The sequence below is a fragment of the Lontra canadensis genome, unplaced genomic scaffold (assembly GCF_010015895.1).
Source record: "Lontra canadensis isolate GAN:19392208 unplaced genomic scaffold, GSC_riverotter_1.0 scaffold2, whole genome shotgun sequence".
NCBI lineage: Eukaryota > Metazoa > Chordata > Mammalia > Carnivora > Mustelidae > Lontra > Lontra canadensis.
The window spans coordinates 51,510,215-51,525,413 of NW_022630996.1; the positions used below are offsets into that span (position 1 = coordinate 51,510,215).

Genomic DNA, 15,199 nt, shown 5'->3' on the forward strand with positions numbered 1-15,199 from the left:
AAGCACACTTAGTTACTTCACCACCAAGAAACATTTTTCTGGTACTTTTGCTGAACTGTCCCAAAGCAGCCACTGCTGAATTCCACATACCCAAATAGCATTCCACTAAAACATTCTGGTTTCCACTGAGCTTTCCCTCTTATATATGATATCTAGCTCAGTCCCTATATCCCTAACATTCTGCTACTTTTTTTATTCATATTTTTGATTACTCATCAATACTCGTCTACTAAACTGCTACTTTGTTTTAAATCCCTGTCAATTCTGGGTGCCAGCCAGGCATATGATGGTGAATAAGGAGGTGTTGTAAGTTGGCTTATAAGGAGCTGTGGAGCTGGGGTGCTGGATGTGAGCAGCAGTTGCAATCGGTAGCTTTTGCTTATTGTTTGTAACTTTGGACAGAGCAATTTTTGTAGGTGTATGTATTAGTTAATAGTGAGTTGAAATCACCTCTTGTTATTTTATTAAAAGCAAAGAGAAAGAGTGTTTGCATCATGTATTTTAGCCACTTTGTTATATCACACTTAATGAGAACACTCTTTCTGTAGGGGAATCACTCAGGGAGCTACGTATCCAACTTCTTGCTTTACTCATCCACTTTTAAACTAAAACAGTATTCAACTGACCCTATATAGTAGCTATGTAACCTCGGCTTTGATCTCTGCCCCTTTCTGTTTTAAGTTTGTTGCTCAGATTTATCCACCATTGTCATATTTTGAGGTCAGGAAGGTTATTTTGATTTTCAGAGGCATTTATTTCTCTGTGATGATGGAAAAGTTACTTAATCCTTTCATTCCTGGTTTCTTTTTTCATATTTGAGGCAGATATAATGATGCCTTATCTGTAAGGTTGTAGGGACTATAAAAAGAATTGAAGTATATGAAACACATAACATGGAAGCTATAAAAGAGTAGATGGTCAGTAAACATGATTATTAAATTTTATAATGTAAACAAATAATTTATAATTATGTTGAAGATATGTTGTCCTGTTACAATAATTCAAAAGATAACTTTTGACATGTACATATGAATCTATAGATTTCACCAAATGTGAGTATGTATTTGTACAGTATGTTCCATTTGTGTGTTTGCACTCATAAACACATTCTCCTTTAAATACTTTCTGTATTAAAAACAGCTTTGGGTTTGAAACCACAAAGAATTGGTAATATTAAAAATAGCTATTGGAATCTGCTATTTATTCATAAAAATGTAAGTGATTTCTCCATATGTGGGGACATAGGTGTTTCAAAGAATTATGAAAGTCGAAACTATAAAGGAGAATTTTTAGAAAGAACACTTTAAGCAAAATATCTCTTTGGAGGTGTCTAATTCATTCTCCAAGTGTCCAGCAAAATAATTAAATGAGCTTAGGAAAACCAAAATGTCCTCTGTGTATTTATTTACCCTTCTTGAAAAATGTCAGTGACAAATGGTGTAATATAAAATAAAACTGGAGACTAATTTTCTTAACAGCTTTAAATTCTGATATTCTTTTTAAGAACTCTCCTAAAGAATTTATTGGTCTCTTTGTTTCCTTGACAGGCACTGTCACAGGTCACAATCCTTCTGAGGGTTTGCTTCATTATCCTGACATTAACCTCCATTGGATTTCTTCTGGATCAAAGGTAAGAAGTGTAATTCTTTCATTTTATGTAATTTTATAAATGTTGTTTTAAAAGTATATGTGAAACTCTGATATTCATCAAAGATTTCTTATTAAAAAGTAGAGTTGAAACTGTAATTTCACAATATTTTAAATTAAATAGAGTGGCAGTTTATCTGATTTTTGAAATCGAGGATGCATTTTAAATCTGAGCCTTTTAAATGCCATTTAGGTTTTCAAGGTTATTAAAGAACACCTATAAATGTAATGAGTAATTTGGCAAAACAACCATAACTCTGAGTACTTAATAAAATATGAAACATATTTGAGTACTTTTCCTTTGCCATTGAACACTTCACAATATATGCCAGAATGTATGAACTGTGTGCTTAAAGTTTATGTCCTTTCCCTCACACAGTGTATTTAAAGAAACTTGTATTCAGTACTACCCTAGCCAGAAAATATATTCACCTACACAATTTTAAAATGCTTTTATGGCAGGAAACATATGGAAAAATAGCTACTCACTATTGCTTAGTATTTATCAATCATTAATATTAATACCAATACCAATATTTATGCACTTAATATGTGCCATGGAATATGTTATTAATTCTTACAACAATGCTCTGAGATAAGAATTACTATAAAGCCCATTTTACAGATGAAGAAAGTGAGACAGACAGATAGTGAAAAATAGAACACATCACAAACCCAAGCAATGCGACACCTGAATTCACATATTATAGAATTTACAAATATTGTAGCTTTGTGAAAAACTGTAAAAAATTAAGTCATTCTTAAGATTTTATCTTTGTTATAGTATAATTGTTCATCAGGTAGGTAACCAGTAGCATTCCTCTCAGGAAATTATAAATGAAAGTCTAGAAAACATACACTTAATTTATATCGATGGTATGTCACTTTCCCAAAGAAAGCTTAATGGATGTTCTGGAATAGCAGCAGATTCTGGAGTTTTATCAGGATCCAAATCATCAAGTCAGAAATGAACATCAGCTCATTTAGTTAGTTATTAGAACTGTTTAGAATATTTACAACCTATAAACACTTGGTGTACAGTGATACATCTGATGGCATTTCACATAATTGTAAGCAAACTGTGTAGAACTTGAAACTTAACTTTCTCCAATACTTTAAAGGTTGTGTTTATTATTTATTTTGTTTGGCTCTCTATCCCTACTTTTCTAGACTAAAAAGAAAGTTCATACCGAGCCATAAAAAGAGAAAATGGGAAAATGAATCACAGGTCCCTCTGCAATTATTACCCAGATCTAGAGAATCAGGATCTCACATTTTAAAGATTGCAGTTCTATTGGTTGCATACACTTACAAAAAGTAGCAATAAGCTAATAGCAATAGTATAGTTTCATTTTCTTAATGAAGATTTTTTTTTTGTCCCCATGCATACAGGTAAACAGGCCGAAAAGCAGGCTATCAATTTTGTCATAATGTATCTTATGGTATTTTAAATCAATCTTATTGTATGTAATTAGTTTAAAATCTAAACTGTCTCTGGCCTTATTTGGAAGCTCATATTGAGATATAGATAAGTCATTCCAATCCAGTGTAATAGAAGCCAAAAGAGAATGGAATGATGTTTTTATAGTGCTGAAAGAAAAATTACAGCCAACCTATAATATTATATAACAAAAATAAAAGTGAAGTAAAAGTTATTGATACAGACTTCTACAGCAAGCTTCACATATGATAGTGAAATGTTGAAAATTTCCTTTTGAAGTTGAAAATGAGTTGGATATGCTTATTATTTAACATTCTGCCACAAATAATCAATGGAGGAAGGAAATAAAAAGAAATAAAAGGCATAAGGATTTGAAAGAAATTAATAGCTCAATTACAAAATTAGTTTATATTAATTAATAAATATAACTAATGAATTAATGAAAAAATCCAAAGAATCTATTGGAAAATTTTTCAAATTAATAGATGAATTTGGGAAAAATTTTAGAGAAATGGCTATCAACTACATTTTTATGCACTAGCAAATAAGAAACTATATGCAATTGCAAAATACATTAAAAAGTAAGAAAAAGCAATCCTAAAAAATGAATAGACTGTGGGAATGTGGCAGCAGATTAAGAAGACCCTAGGCTCACCTTGTCTAAGAAATACAACAAGATAACTATCAAATCATCCTAAATACCCCAGAAATCAACCTGATGTCTGGCAGAACAAACTCCACAAATAAAGGTAGAGAAGAGGCCTTGTCAAAGAAAGTAGGAAATGCAAAGATGCAATTTGGAAGAAAAATGGTTACTGACCCCTGTAGTGGGGAGGGAAATGTCAAGGAAGAGAAGGGTGAGAGACAAACTAACACACAGGGGAGTGCATAGGGAAAATAAATCCCATAGCAATTGGCTTGGAAACTGAGAGGGGCCAAATTTTATGTTTTTACAATGAAAGGGGCTTAAAGCATAGACTTCTAAAGATCAGCAAGTTTGGTTCAATGAGAAGCCTGGGACATTGGTGCTGCTCTTTGGAAAAAAGGTAGGGCTGACAGCTTGAAGACATTTGAACAGCAATCTGAAAGTTACCTGGGGCACACAGTGAGGAGGTTATTTGTTGTCCCAGACAGGCAGCATCCTTGGAGAGACCCCACCAGCAACAAAGAAACTGTCAGGTGCCATTTCCCTCTGTTGCCCCTCAGCATAAGAACAGGACCACCTGTGAGAAGCAAAGACACTGGTTTTCCAACTTACTTAAACCAAGTCCTACCCCCCATGCTGTAGTGAGCCCCTCCTTCCAGCCTAGGTTGCCCCAGTCCCAGTGCTGTGGGCCCTCTGCATAGAACCCCAGCCAAAACCCCTACTCATACTACATCTCCCAACCAGAGAGTTTTGTGACATCTCAGTTCTGGTGACATTGCTGACAGGTTTTACCTCCCAAGCACACTAGAGCACACCTGGTTAAAATGCACCACATTCATGCCAGGGACCATACACTGCCTATAACAGGCAAAGAAAACCTTTAGAGATGACTGGCCTGAAAGATAAAATGGTTAGAACAAAACAGCAGAGCACACGCAGCACACACTGGAGATATTTCTGGAAGTACTAGGCCCTAGAGAACAAGGGACACTACATGGCAGGGCACTACAGGACCCCCACTTTGTAAGCCCATTACCCTCAACAACAGGAGACATAGCTGACTTCTTTAAAAAAGAGAAATAGGCACAGAGACTTAGACAAATGAGAAGACAGAAAAATTTGTCCCAAATGAAAGATAAGGACAAGGCCATGGCCAGAGATCTAAGTGAAACAGATATAAATATGATGGCTGATGGGGTATTTAAAGCAATGATCATAATGCTACTTGCTGGACCTGAGAAAAGAGTGGAAGACACAACAGAAAAAAAAAAAAAAAAACAACAGTCAGAGATGAACAGTGCAATAGATGAGATTAGGAACATGCTTGATGGAATGAACAGCAGGCTGGAAGAAGCAGAGGAACAAGACCTTAAAGACAGAATAATAGAAAGTAATCAAACTGAACAAAGAGAGGAAAAAATTATGCAAAAGGAATTTAGAATTAGGGAACTCAATGACTTCATCAAATGTAATAACATTAGCATTTTAGGAGTCCCAGAAGAAGAGAAAGAAAAGGAGGCAGAAAATGTATTTGAAAAGAAAATATCTGAAAACTTCCCTAATCTGTGAAAGGAAATAGACATCCAGATCCAAGAGGCACAGAGAACTCCCAGAAACAACAAAAGCAGATCCACACCAAGACATATAATTAAAATGGCAAAATGTAGTGGTAAAGAAATAATTTAAAAGCAACAAGAAAAAAGATAGTTACATACAAGGGAAACCCCATTAGACTATCAGTAGATTTTTCAGCAGAAACTTTCCAAGCCAGAAGGGAGTCGCATGATATGTTCAAAGTGCTGAATGGGAAAAATCCACAGCTGAGAATAATCTATCCAGAAAGGTTATCATTCAGAATAAAAGGAGAAATAAAGAGTTCCCCAGATGGAAACTAAAGGAGTTCATGACCTCTAAACCAGCCCTGCAAGAAATATTAAAGGGGACTCTTTGAGTGGAAAGGAAAGACCAACAGTGATAGTGCTAAGATAGGAAACACAAAAGTGACAAAAATGAATATTTTTGTAAAATATCAGTCAAGGACCCCCCCACACACACAAACACAGGATGTAAATATGCCACCAAATACTTAAAACATCAGGTGGAGAGGAGTAAAGAAAGAATGGGTTCAAACTAAAATGGCCATCAACTTGACACAGATGACATGATATGTAAGAGAAATTATATACAAACCAAATGGTAACCACAAATCAAAAATCACTAATAAATATGTAAATAATAAAAAGGAAGAGATCCAAATATATCACTAAAGAAAACTGGCAAACCATTAAACAGATAAGACAAGAAAGGATCAGAGAAAATCTTCAGAAAAAAACACAAAATAGGTAATAAAATGGCAATAAATACATATCTGTCAGTAATTACTTAAATTTAAATGGACTAAACACTCCAGGCAATAGACATAGAATTACAAAATAGTGACAAAATGGATTTTTAAAAGAGAGACTCATCTATAGGCTATTTAGAAGAGACTCATTTCAGTCCTAAAAACACCTGAAGATGGAAGTGAGGAAATGGAGATGGAAGTGAGGAAATTATCCTGCAAATGAGTGTCAAAGGAAACCCTAAGTAGCCATACTTATACTGGAGAAAATAGACTTTAAATAAAGATTTTAACAAGAGACAAAGAAGGGTCCCATACAATAAAAAAGGAGACAATCCAACAAGAGATAACAATCTTAATACTTATGCACCCAACGTGAGAGCACCCAAATACATAAAACAGTTAATAAAGGAACTAATTGATAAGAATATAATTACAGTAGGGGATTTTAATACCCCCACTTACATCAATAGGCATCTAAGTTGAAAATCAATTGAAACAGTGGCTTTGAATAACACACTGGACCAGATGGGTTTAACAGATGTATTCAGAACATTCCATCCTAAAACAGCACAATACACATTCTTTTCAAGTGCATATGGAGCATTCTCCAGAATAGATCACATATTAGGCCACAAAACAAGCCACAAAACACTGAAAAATGTTAAAGTCATATCTTTTCTGACCACGAAGCTATGAAACTAAAAATCAACCACAAACCGAAAAAAAAAAAAATCTTAAAATACACAAATACATGGAGATTAAATAACATGTTAATAGACAACAGATAGCTGGACCAGGAAATAAAAGAAAAAATCAAAAAGCACATGGAAAGAAATGAAAATGAAAACACAATGGCTCAAAACCTTTGGAATGAAGCAAAAGCAATCCTAAGAGAAAAGCTTATGGCAATACAAGCTCACCTCAGGAAGCAAGAAAAATCTCAACTAAACAACTTAACACTTAAAAGAGCTAGAAAAGGAACAATAGATAAAGCCTAAAACCAGAAGAGGGAAGGAAATAATAAATATTAGAGCTGAAATAAATGATCTAGAAAGTTAAAACAATGAAACAGATCAATGAAACCAGGAGCTGGTTCTTTGAAAAATCAATAAAATTGATAAACCTTTAACCAAGCTTATCAAGCAAAAAAGAGAAAGGATTCAAGTAAATAAAATTACAAATGAGAGAGGAGAAATAACAACAAAAACCATAGAAATACAAAAAATTATAAAAGAATATTATGAAAAACTGTATACCAACAAATTGGCCAACCTAGAAGAAATAGATAAATTCCTAGAAACATATAGCCTACCAAAATGGAAACAAGGAGAAATAAAAAATTTTTAATAGACTGATAACCAGAAAAGAAATTAAATCAGTAATCAAAAAAACTCCCACCAAACAAAAGTCCAGGACTAGATGGCTTCTGAGGAGAATTCTACCAAACATTTAATGAAGAGTTAATACCTATTATTTTCAAACTATTTCAGAAGATAGAGGAGGAAGGAAAGCTTCCCAACTCTTGCTATGAGGCCAGCATTACCCTGATGCCAAAATCAGATAAAGACCCCACCAAAAAAGAGAACTACAGGCCAATATCTCTGATGAACATAGATTCAAAAATCTTCAACAAAATAATGGAATTTGAATCCAATAATACATTCAAAAGATTGTTGCCCAGGATGAAGTGGGGTTTATTCCTGGGTGGCAAGGGTGGTTCAGTATTCACAAATTGATCAGCGTGATATATCACATCAGTAAAAGAAAGAATAAGAACCATATGATCATGTCAATAGATACAGAAAAAGCATTTGACAAAGTACAACATCTATTCAAGATAAAAACCCTCAATAAGATAGGAATAGAGGGAACATACCTCAACATCATTAACGCCATATACAGAAGACCCATAGCTAATGTAATCCTCAGTAGAACAAAACAGAGCTTTTCATGTAAGGTCAGGAATAAGACAAGGATGTCCACTCTCACCACTTCTATTCAATACAGTATTGGAAGTCCTAGCCACAGCAATCAGACAACAAAAAGAAATAAAAGGCATCCAAATTGGTAAGGAAGAAGTAAAACTTTCACTATTTGCAGATGATGTAATACTCTATATAGAAAACCCTAGACTCCACCAAAAAATGTATTCAGTAAGTCACAAGATATAAAATTAATATACAGAAATCTATTGCATTTCTATACACCAATAATGAAGAAGCAGAAAGAGAAATTAGGAAAACAGTCCCATTTACAACTGCATCAAAAATAATAAAGTACGTAGGAATAAACCTAACCAAGAGATAGAGACCTGTATTGTGAAAACTGTAAAACACTGATGAGAGGAATTGAAGATAACACAAAGAAATGGAAAGATATTCTATGCTCATGGATTAGAAAAATTAATATTGTTAAGATGTTGACTCAAAGCAATCTATGCATTCACTGCAATCCCTGTCAGAATACCAACGGCTTTTTTTTTTTTTAATAAAACTAGAACAAAAAATTCTCAAATTTATATGGAGTCACAAAAAACCATGAAGAGCCAAAACAGTCTTGAAAAGCAAAGCTGGGGGCATCACAATTCTGGACTTCATGTTATATTACAAAGCTTTAGTGGTCAAAATAGTATGGTACTGGCACAAAAGTAGACACATAAATCAATAAAAACCCAGAAATAAGTCTACAATTATATGGTCAATTATTCTTCAACAAAGCATGAAAGAATATCCAATGGGGAAAAAACAGTCTGTCTCTTCAGTAGATGGTGTTAGAAAAACTGGTCAGCTACACGCAAGAGAAGGAAACCGGACCACTCTCTTACACCAAAAATAAATTCAAAATAGATTAAAAACCTAAATGTAAGACCTGAAACTATAAAAATCCTGGAAGAGAAATCACTTCTCTGACATCGGCCATAGCAACTTTTTTCTAGCTAAGTCCCTTGAAGCAAGGGAAGTAATACCAAAAATAAACTGTTAGGACTACATCAAAATAAAAAGCTTCTGCACTCGGGGGCACCTGGGTGGCTCAGTTGTTAAGCGTCTGCCTTTGGCCAGGTCATGATCCCAGGGTCCTTGGATCAAGCCCCGCATTAGGCTCCCTGCTTGGCAGGAAGCCTGCTTCTCCCTCCCACTCCCCCTGCTTGTGTTCTCTCTCTCTCTCTCTCTCTCTCTCTCTCTGTGTCAAATAAATAAATAAATAAACAAAATCTTAAAAAAAGTTTCTGCACGCAAAGGAAATAATCAATAAAATTAAAAGTCACCTATGGAATGGGAGAATGTATTTGCAAATGACATATCCCATAAAGGGTTAGTATACAAAATACATAAAGAACTTATAAAACACAACACTCAAGAAACAAATAATCCAATTTAAAAATGGGCAGAAGGCATGAACAGGTATTTCTCTAAAGACATCCAGATAGCCAACAGACACATGAAAATATGCTTATTATCACTTGTCGTCAGGGAAATGAGGATCAAAACTACAATGTGATACCACTCATACCTATCAGAATGGCTAAAATCAACATCAGAAACAACAGGTGTTGATGGGGATGTGAGAAAAAGGAATCCTCTTGCATTGTTGATAGGAATGCAAACTGGTGCTGCCTCTGTGGAAAAACAGTAATCGCAGTACTAGGTATTTAACCAATAAATACAAAAATGCTAATTCAGAGTGATACATGCACCCCTATGTTTATAGCAGCATTATGTACAACAACCAAGATATGGGAGCTGCTCAGGAAGTGTCCATGGATTGATGAATGGATAAGGAAGATGATAGATATATATATATCATATATATATATTATATACGATGTATAATATATTATTATGTTATATTTGTGTGTATATATATGTGCATATATACACACAATATGTGTATATATATAGCATATATATATAGTGGAATATTATTCCCACATAAAAAAAATGAAATCTTGCCATTTGCAACAACATGGATAGAATATGTGAAATGCTAAGTGAAATAAGTCAATCATAGACAAATACCATATAATTTCACTATTATGTGAAATTAAGAAACAAACAAATAAGCAAAGGGAATAAAAGAGAGAGGAAGTGAGTTAAAGCAAGAAACAGACTCTTAATTATAGAAATAACAGATGGTTACCAAAGAGGATGCATGAAATAGGTGATGGAGATTAAGGAGCATACTTGTGATGAGCCCCAGGTGACGTGTGTTGTCAAATCACGATATTGTACCCATGAAACTAATACAACACTGTATGTTAACTGAGATTAAAATAAAAACTTCGAAGGAATGAGTAAAAAATCTCTTTAAAACATGATCAAACTATTGAAATATTATGAAAAATAACTAAAGAACTAAATAAATGGAGAGATAACTATATCCATAGATTAGAATGCTCAGTATTATAAAGATTATGACTTCTCACCAAATTTATTTACATATTTAATACAGTTGAAATTAACATTGTAAAAGATTTCTTCCTGGAATTTTGGTAGGTTCTTTCTAAGATATATGTATATGGAAATACAAGGCCCTGTAATAGCCAACACAGTCCTGAGGTTTTAAAAAAAAATGGCAGTAGTTGCTCTATTGGCTGTCAAGATTTATTATAAAGCTACAGTAATTAGCCATGCTTTACTGGCACAAAGATTAGAACAGAATTTAGAAACAGATCTATTCATTTATATATACTTGATTTGTGGAAAAGGTGTCCCTGCAGAGCTGTGGAAAAAGGTGGTCTTTTCAATAAATGGTCTTGGAAACATTGGATTTCCACATAGAAATAAGAAAAATAAACTTGACAAATATTTCACACCGTAAAAAGTTAATTCTGGGGTCAGTGCTTATGGATTTAAAAGTGAGTGGAAAACTAATATCGATTCCAACAAATAGTATAGTAACATATCTCTATAACCTTAGAGTAGGTAATAATATCAAATAGTACACAAAAATCCCTAGTCATAAAGATAAAAGTGATTAATTAGAATGTAATTAACATTAGGGAAATCAATTCTTCAACAGTTTCCTCTCATTAAGACAGTAAAAAATAAAACCCTCAAATAGAAAATGCCATTTGCAAATTTTGTGAATAGCGAACACCTTTTATCCCAAATGACTAAAAGTATTGACAATCCCTATTGATGAAATGTTCACACACTGAAGGGAGAATTTATATTGTGATACCTAATTTGAAAGACTGAAAATTTTACTGAATTTGAACATGTAAAAGAAGGTTTGGACAGCATTTTTTATGATAAACAAATGCTGCCAACAATCCAAATGTCCTTTACGAGGTGAATGGATGCGTGGATATTGGTATATTTACACAACGGAACGCTCTACGACAGTGAAAAGAATGAACTGCTACTACGTGCAACGTCATAGGTGTATCTCATTAACAAGAGTAAATGAAAGATGCTAGGTACAAAAACTGATGTACGATAGAATCCCGTCTGTTAAGTGTAAAAAAAAAAATACAATAATTTTAAAGAATTTATGCTAATGTGGTAAAATATTAATTTAAAAAGGATATGATGGGACACCTGGGTGGCTCAGTTGGTTAAGCCGCTGCTTTCAGCTCAGGTCATGATCCCAGGGTCTTGGGATCAAGTGCCACATCGGGCTCCTTGCTCAGTGGGGAGCCTGCTTCTCTCTCTGCCTCTGCCTGCCACTCTGCCTGCTTGTATGTCCCCCCCCACCGCCCCCCCGACAAATAAATAAAATTAAATCTTTAAAAAAGAAGATTTAAAAAGGATATGATTACCATTAAAAGGTAGTTATTCTTTCCCAGGTAGAAGGAAGGTGGAAATATTGAGGAGGAAAGAGTTCTCCTTGGTGGAGCTGATATTGAGTGGTAGTTACGGGATTGTTTATTTGTTGAAAGTCATCAAACTGTGTATTTTTTTGTTTTTTTTTTCAGTGTTCCAAAATTCATTCTTTATGCACTTCACCCAGTGCTCCATGCAATATGTGCCCTCCTTACTAGTCACCACTAGGCTCACCCAGCCCCCCATCCCCCTCCCCTCCAAAACCCTCAGAGTCCACAGTCTCTCATGCTTCTACTCACTCTCCAATTTCCCCCATCTCACTTCTCCTTTCCATCTCCCAATGTCCTCCGTGTTATTCCTTATGCTCCACAAGTAAGCAAAACCACGTGATAATTGACTCTCTCTGCTTAACTTATTTCACTCAGCATAATCTCCTCCAGCCCCATCCATGTTGATACAAAAGTTGGGTATTCTCCTTTCTGATGGAGGCATAATACTCCATTGTATATATGGACCATATCTTCTTTATCCATTCGTCCGTTGAAGGGCATCTTGGTTCTTTCCACAGTTTGACGAATGTGGCCATTGCTGCTATGAACACTGGGGGACAGATGGCCCTTCTTTTCACTACATCTGTATCTTTGGGGTGAATACCCAGTAGTGCAATTGCAGGGTCATAGGGAAGCTCTATTTTTAATTTCTTAAGGAATCTCCACACTGTTCTCCAAAGTGGCTGCACCAACTTGCATTCCTACCAAATCAATAAAAGAAGAGAGAAGAACCACATGGTCCTCTCAATTGATGCAGAAAAAGCACTTGACAAGATACAGCATCCGTTCCTGATTAAAATGATTCAAAGTATAGGGATAGATGGAGATGGAACATTCCTCAACTTCATAAAATCTATCTATGAAAAACCCACAGCAAATAATCATCCTCAATGGGTAAAAGCTAACAGCCTTCTCTTTGAGATCAGGACACGACAAGGATGTCCACTCTCACCACTGTTGTTCAACATAGTACTAGAAGTCCTAGCAACAGCAATCAGACAACAATAAGAAATAAAAGGTACTCAAATTGGCAAAGAAGAAGTCAAACTCTCTGTCTTCGCAGATAACATACTTTATATGGAAAACCCAAAAGACTCCACTCCCAAACTACTAGAACTCATACAGCAATTCAGTAATGTGCCAGGATATAAAATCAATGTACAGAAATCAGTTGCTTTCTTATATACTAACAAACTGCATATTTTTGTTTTATATTTCTCTATATGTATATTTCATTTCATAATATAAAATATTAAAAAGTAAAGCATAGAACATAATTAATAAAAATTAATTCTGTTTTAAAATAGAATTTTTTTCTGTCAGAAATTACCCAGATATTGATTTAAAAAAAAAAAAACTAGTCTATGCTAACTATATAGCATTATTTGAGAAGGTAAAAATTTTTAATATTTTATTCACAGAAAGATAAGTCACATTACTTGAATGCAAACAAGTCATAAACCATTACCCTGTTTTAACTGAGTTTAAAGTACTTCATAAAAAGTATTTGCTTTTTTGTATAAAAATATTATATTCAATTTTAAAGAAACAGCCATAATTAGTAGATGCAGAAAAAATACTTGAGTTAAATAAATATATTACTTTAGATTTTCTTTACATTTCCTTTATACCTCTATTTCTAAATTAAGTAAATAATATATCTGTTTTATGACATTAATTCAAGAATATTTTAATTAGAAAATTCACCTGTCATAAAAGTAGTATTTATCTGTTACAAAAATATTTATCCAAGAAATATTAGATGAATATATATGAAGTTTATTTTAAGCTGATAAAGTAGCTATTCATTCCTATTATTACAAGATAATTTATAAATGTTTATCTTTACATGACATCAAATACTCTTTCAGATACATAAAAAACATGCTTATTTAACTTAGCATTTGAATTTTAAGAATACCATATGTACAAAAATATTCATCACAAAATAATTTTTTAAATGTCTATAATTATGCTACCCATCATATTAGGCATAATCACATATTATCCATTTTCCCAATATTTCAGAAATTGACAATTCATGATATTAGAGTGACTAACTGTATTAGTCCTCCTTACAAGTCATTTTTTATGTGAATGAAGTATAAAGATATTAGGTGAGTGACAGGAGTCTTGTTTACTTTAAATCCTAGAAATTTAGTTGTTTAGTATTTTATTAGTTGAAAGTATGCTCCACCCTAACTCATCAAAGCTCAAACTAAGCAGTACATTGATGAAGAACAGATTTTCTTTTAAAAGATGCATTTTATTTCTCAGTTTAATGGCTGTTTTCAAACAGCTTCAGAGGCACATGCTCTTTAAATACATTAAAATTCTGTGTATTTCTTGAGAATTAAAAGAAACGTGTATCACTGTATCAGTTATAACATGTAAACATGAGAAGAGCATATTTAAAGCTAATACATATTAATGACATTTATTTCAGACCTAAGGCGGCTGTTCTGGAAACTTTCCGTTGCTTGGTATTCCTAATGTTGTGTAAATTAGGTCATCTGAAGCCTTTCATTCCCTCTTTGTCATTTGGTTTTGAGGTAAGACATTTGTTTTAGGAGGCTATAGTGTGATTATACATCTATTGCATATTTAATCTGTTCATTCAACAATGTTTTTGTTTATTTTGTGACTAGTACTTGTGGGAAATTTAACCTATCCACTTACTTACCATACCGTATTAATTGTGTCACCTGGAGCCAGTTAATACTGTTGAGTTTCAGCTTTCTGGTTTTTAAATTTGCATTGATACCATTAACTTCATAGAATTGTTGGACAAGTTATAATGCATGATTTTGTAAAGAAAAATTAGGCCACATAGTTGGTTTTTTAGCAAGTAAAAAAATTACAGAAAGTTATTGACAGAGATTCTTCCATTTGAGATTTTTCTTTTTAGGCTTTTAAGGTAAAGATTTGATTAAAATGCCTTATCAATTATCCACAAGAGATGATGATGCTATAAAAATAAAACTATGGATGTTATTGAGATTTTTCTACAGCTGAAAAATATGATTTGACCTTCTGTGATGATTAAAACTTATCTTCCCAGAACTTCCAAAAAGTTGGGGGTATATGTTTATTATCTCAGGTCTTAAGCAACTGTTAAAAAATTTTTATTCTCATCACTAAACTTTTAATGGACATGGTTTTGTTCTTTTAAATTAAGGGTTTTATCATTTAACTTTGGTGCTGAGCAGCCTGCTAACATACCCAGAATATGCAATATGTGACCTTATTTAAACATGAAATGTAAAAGCAAACATGCTGCTAACGTCAGTGGAAAGACTAAAACAG

The 15,199-nt window shown here is 33.6% G+C and overlaps 1 protein-coding gene across 1 annotated transcript in view; it reads left to right on the plus strand.

Moving 5' to 3' along the window:
• The window catches only part of AGMO (alkylglycerol monooxygenase), a 209,080-nt gene extending 194,521 nt beyond the window's left edge, over nt 1-14,559 (plus strand). Inside the window, exons 11-13 of the mRNA XM_032876503.1 lie at nt 1,548-1,630; nt 14,340-14,445; nt 14,542-14,559. Coding sequence (XP_032732394.1) covers nt 1,548-1,630; nt 14,340-14,445; nt 14,542-14,559 — 207 coding nt within the window. The remainder of the gene's footprint in view (nt 1-1,547; nt 1,631-14,339; nt 14,446-14,541) is intronic.
• Nucleotides 14,560-15,199: the final 640 nt, after the last annotated feature.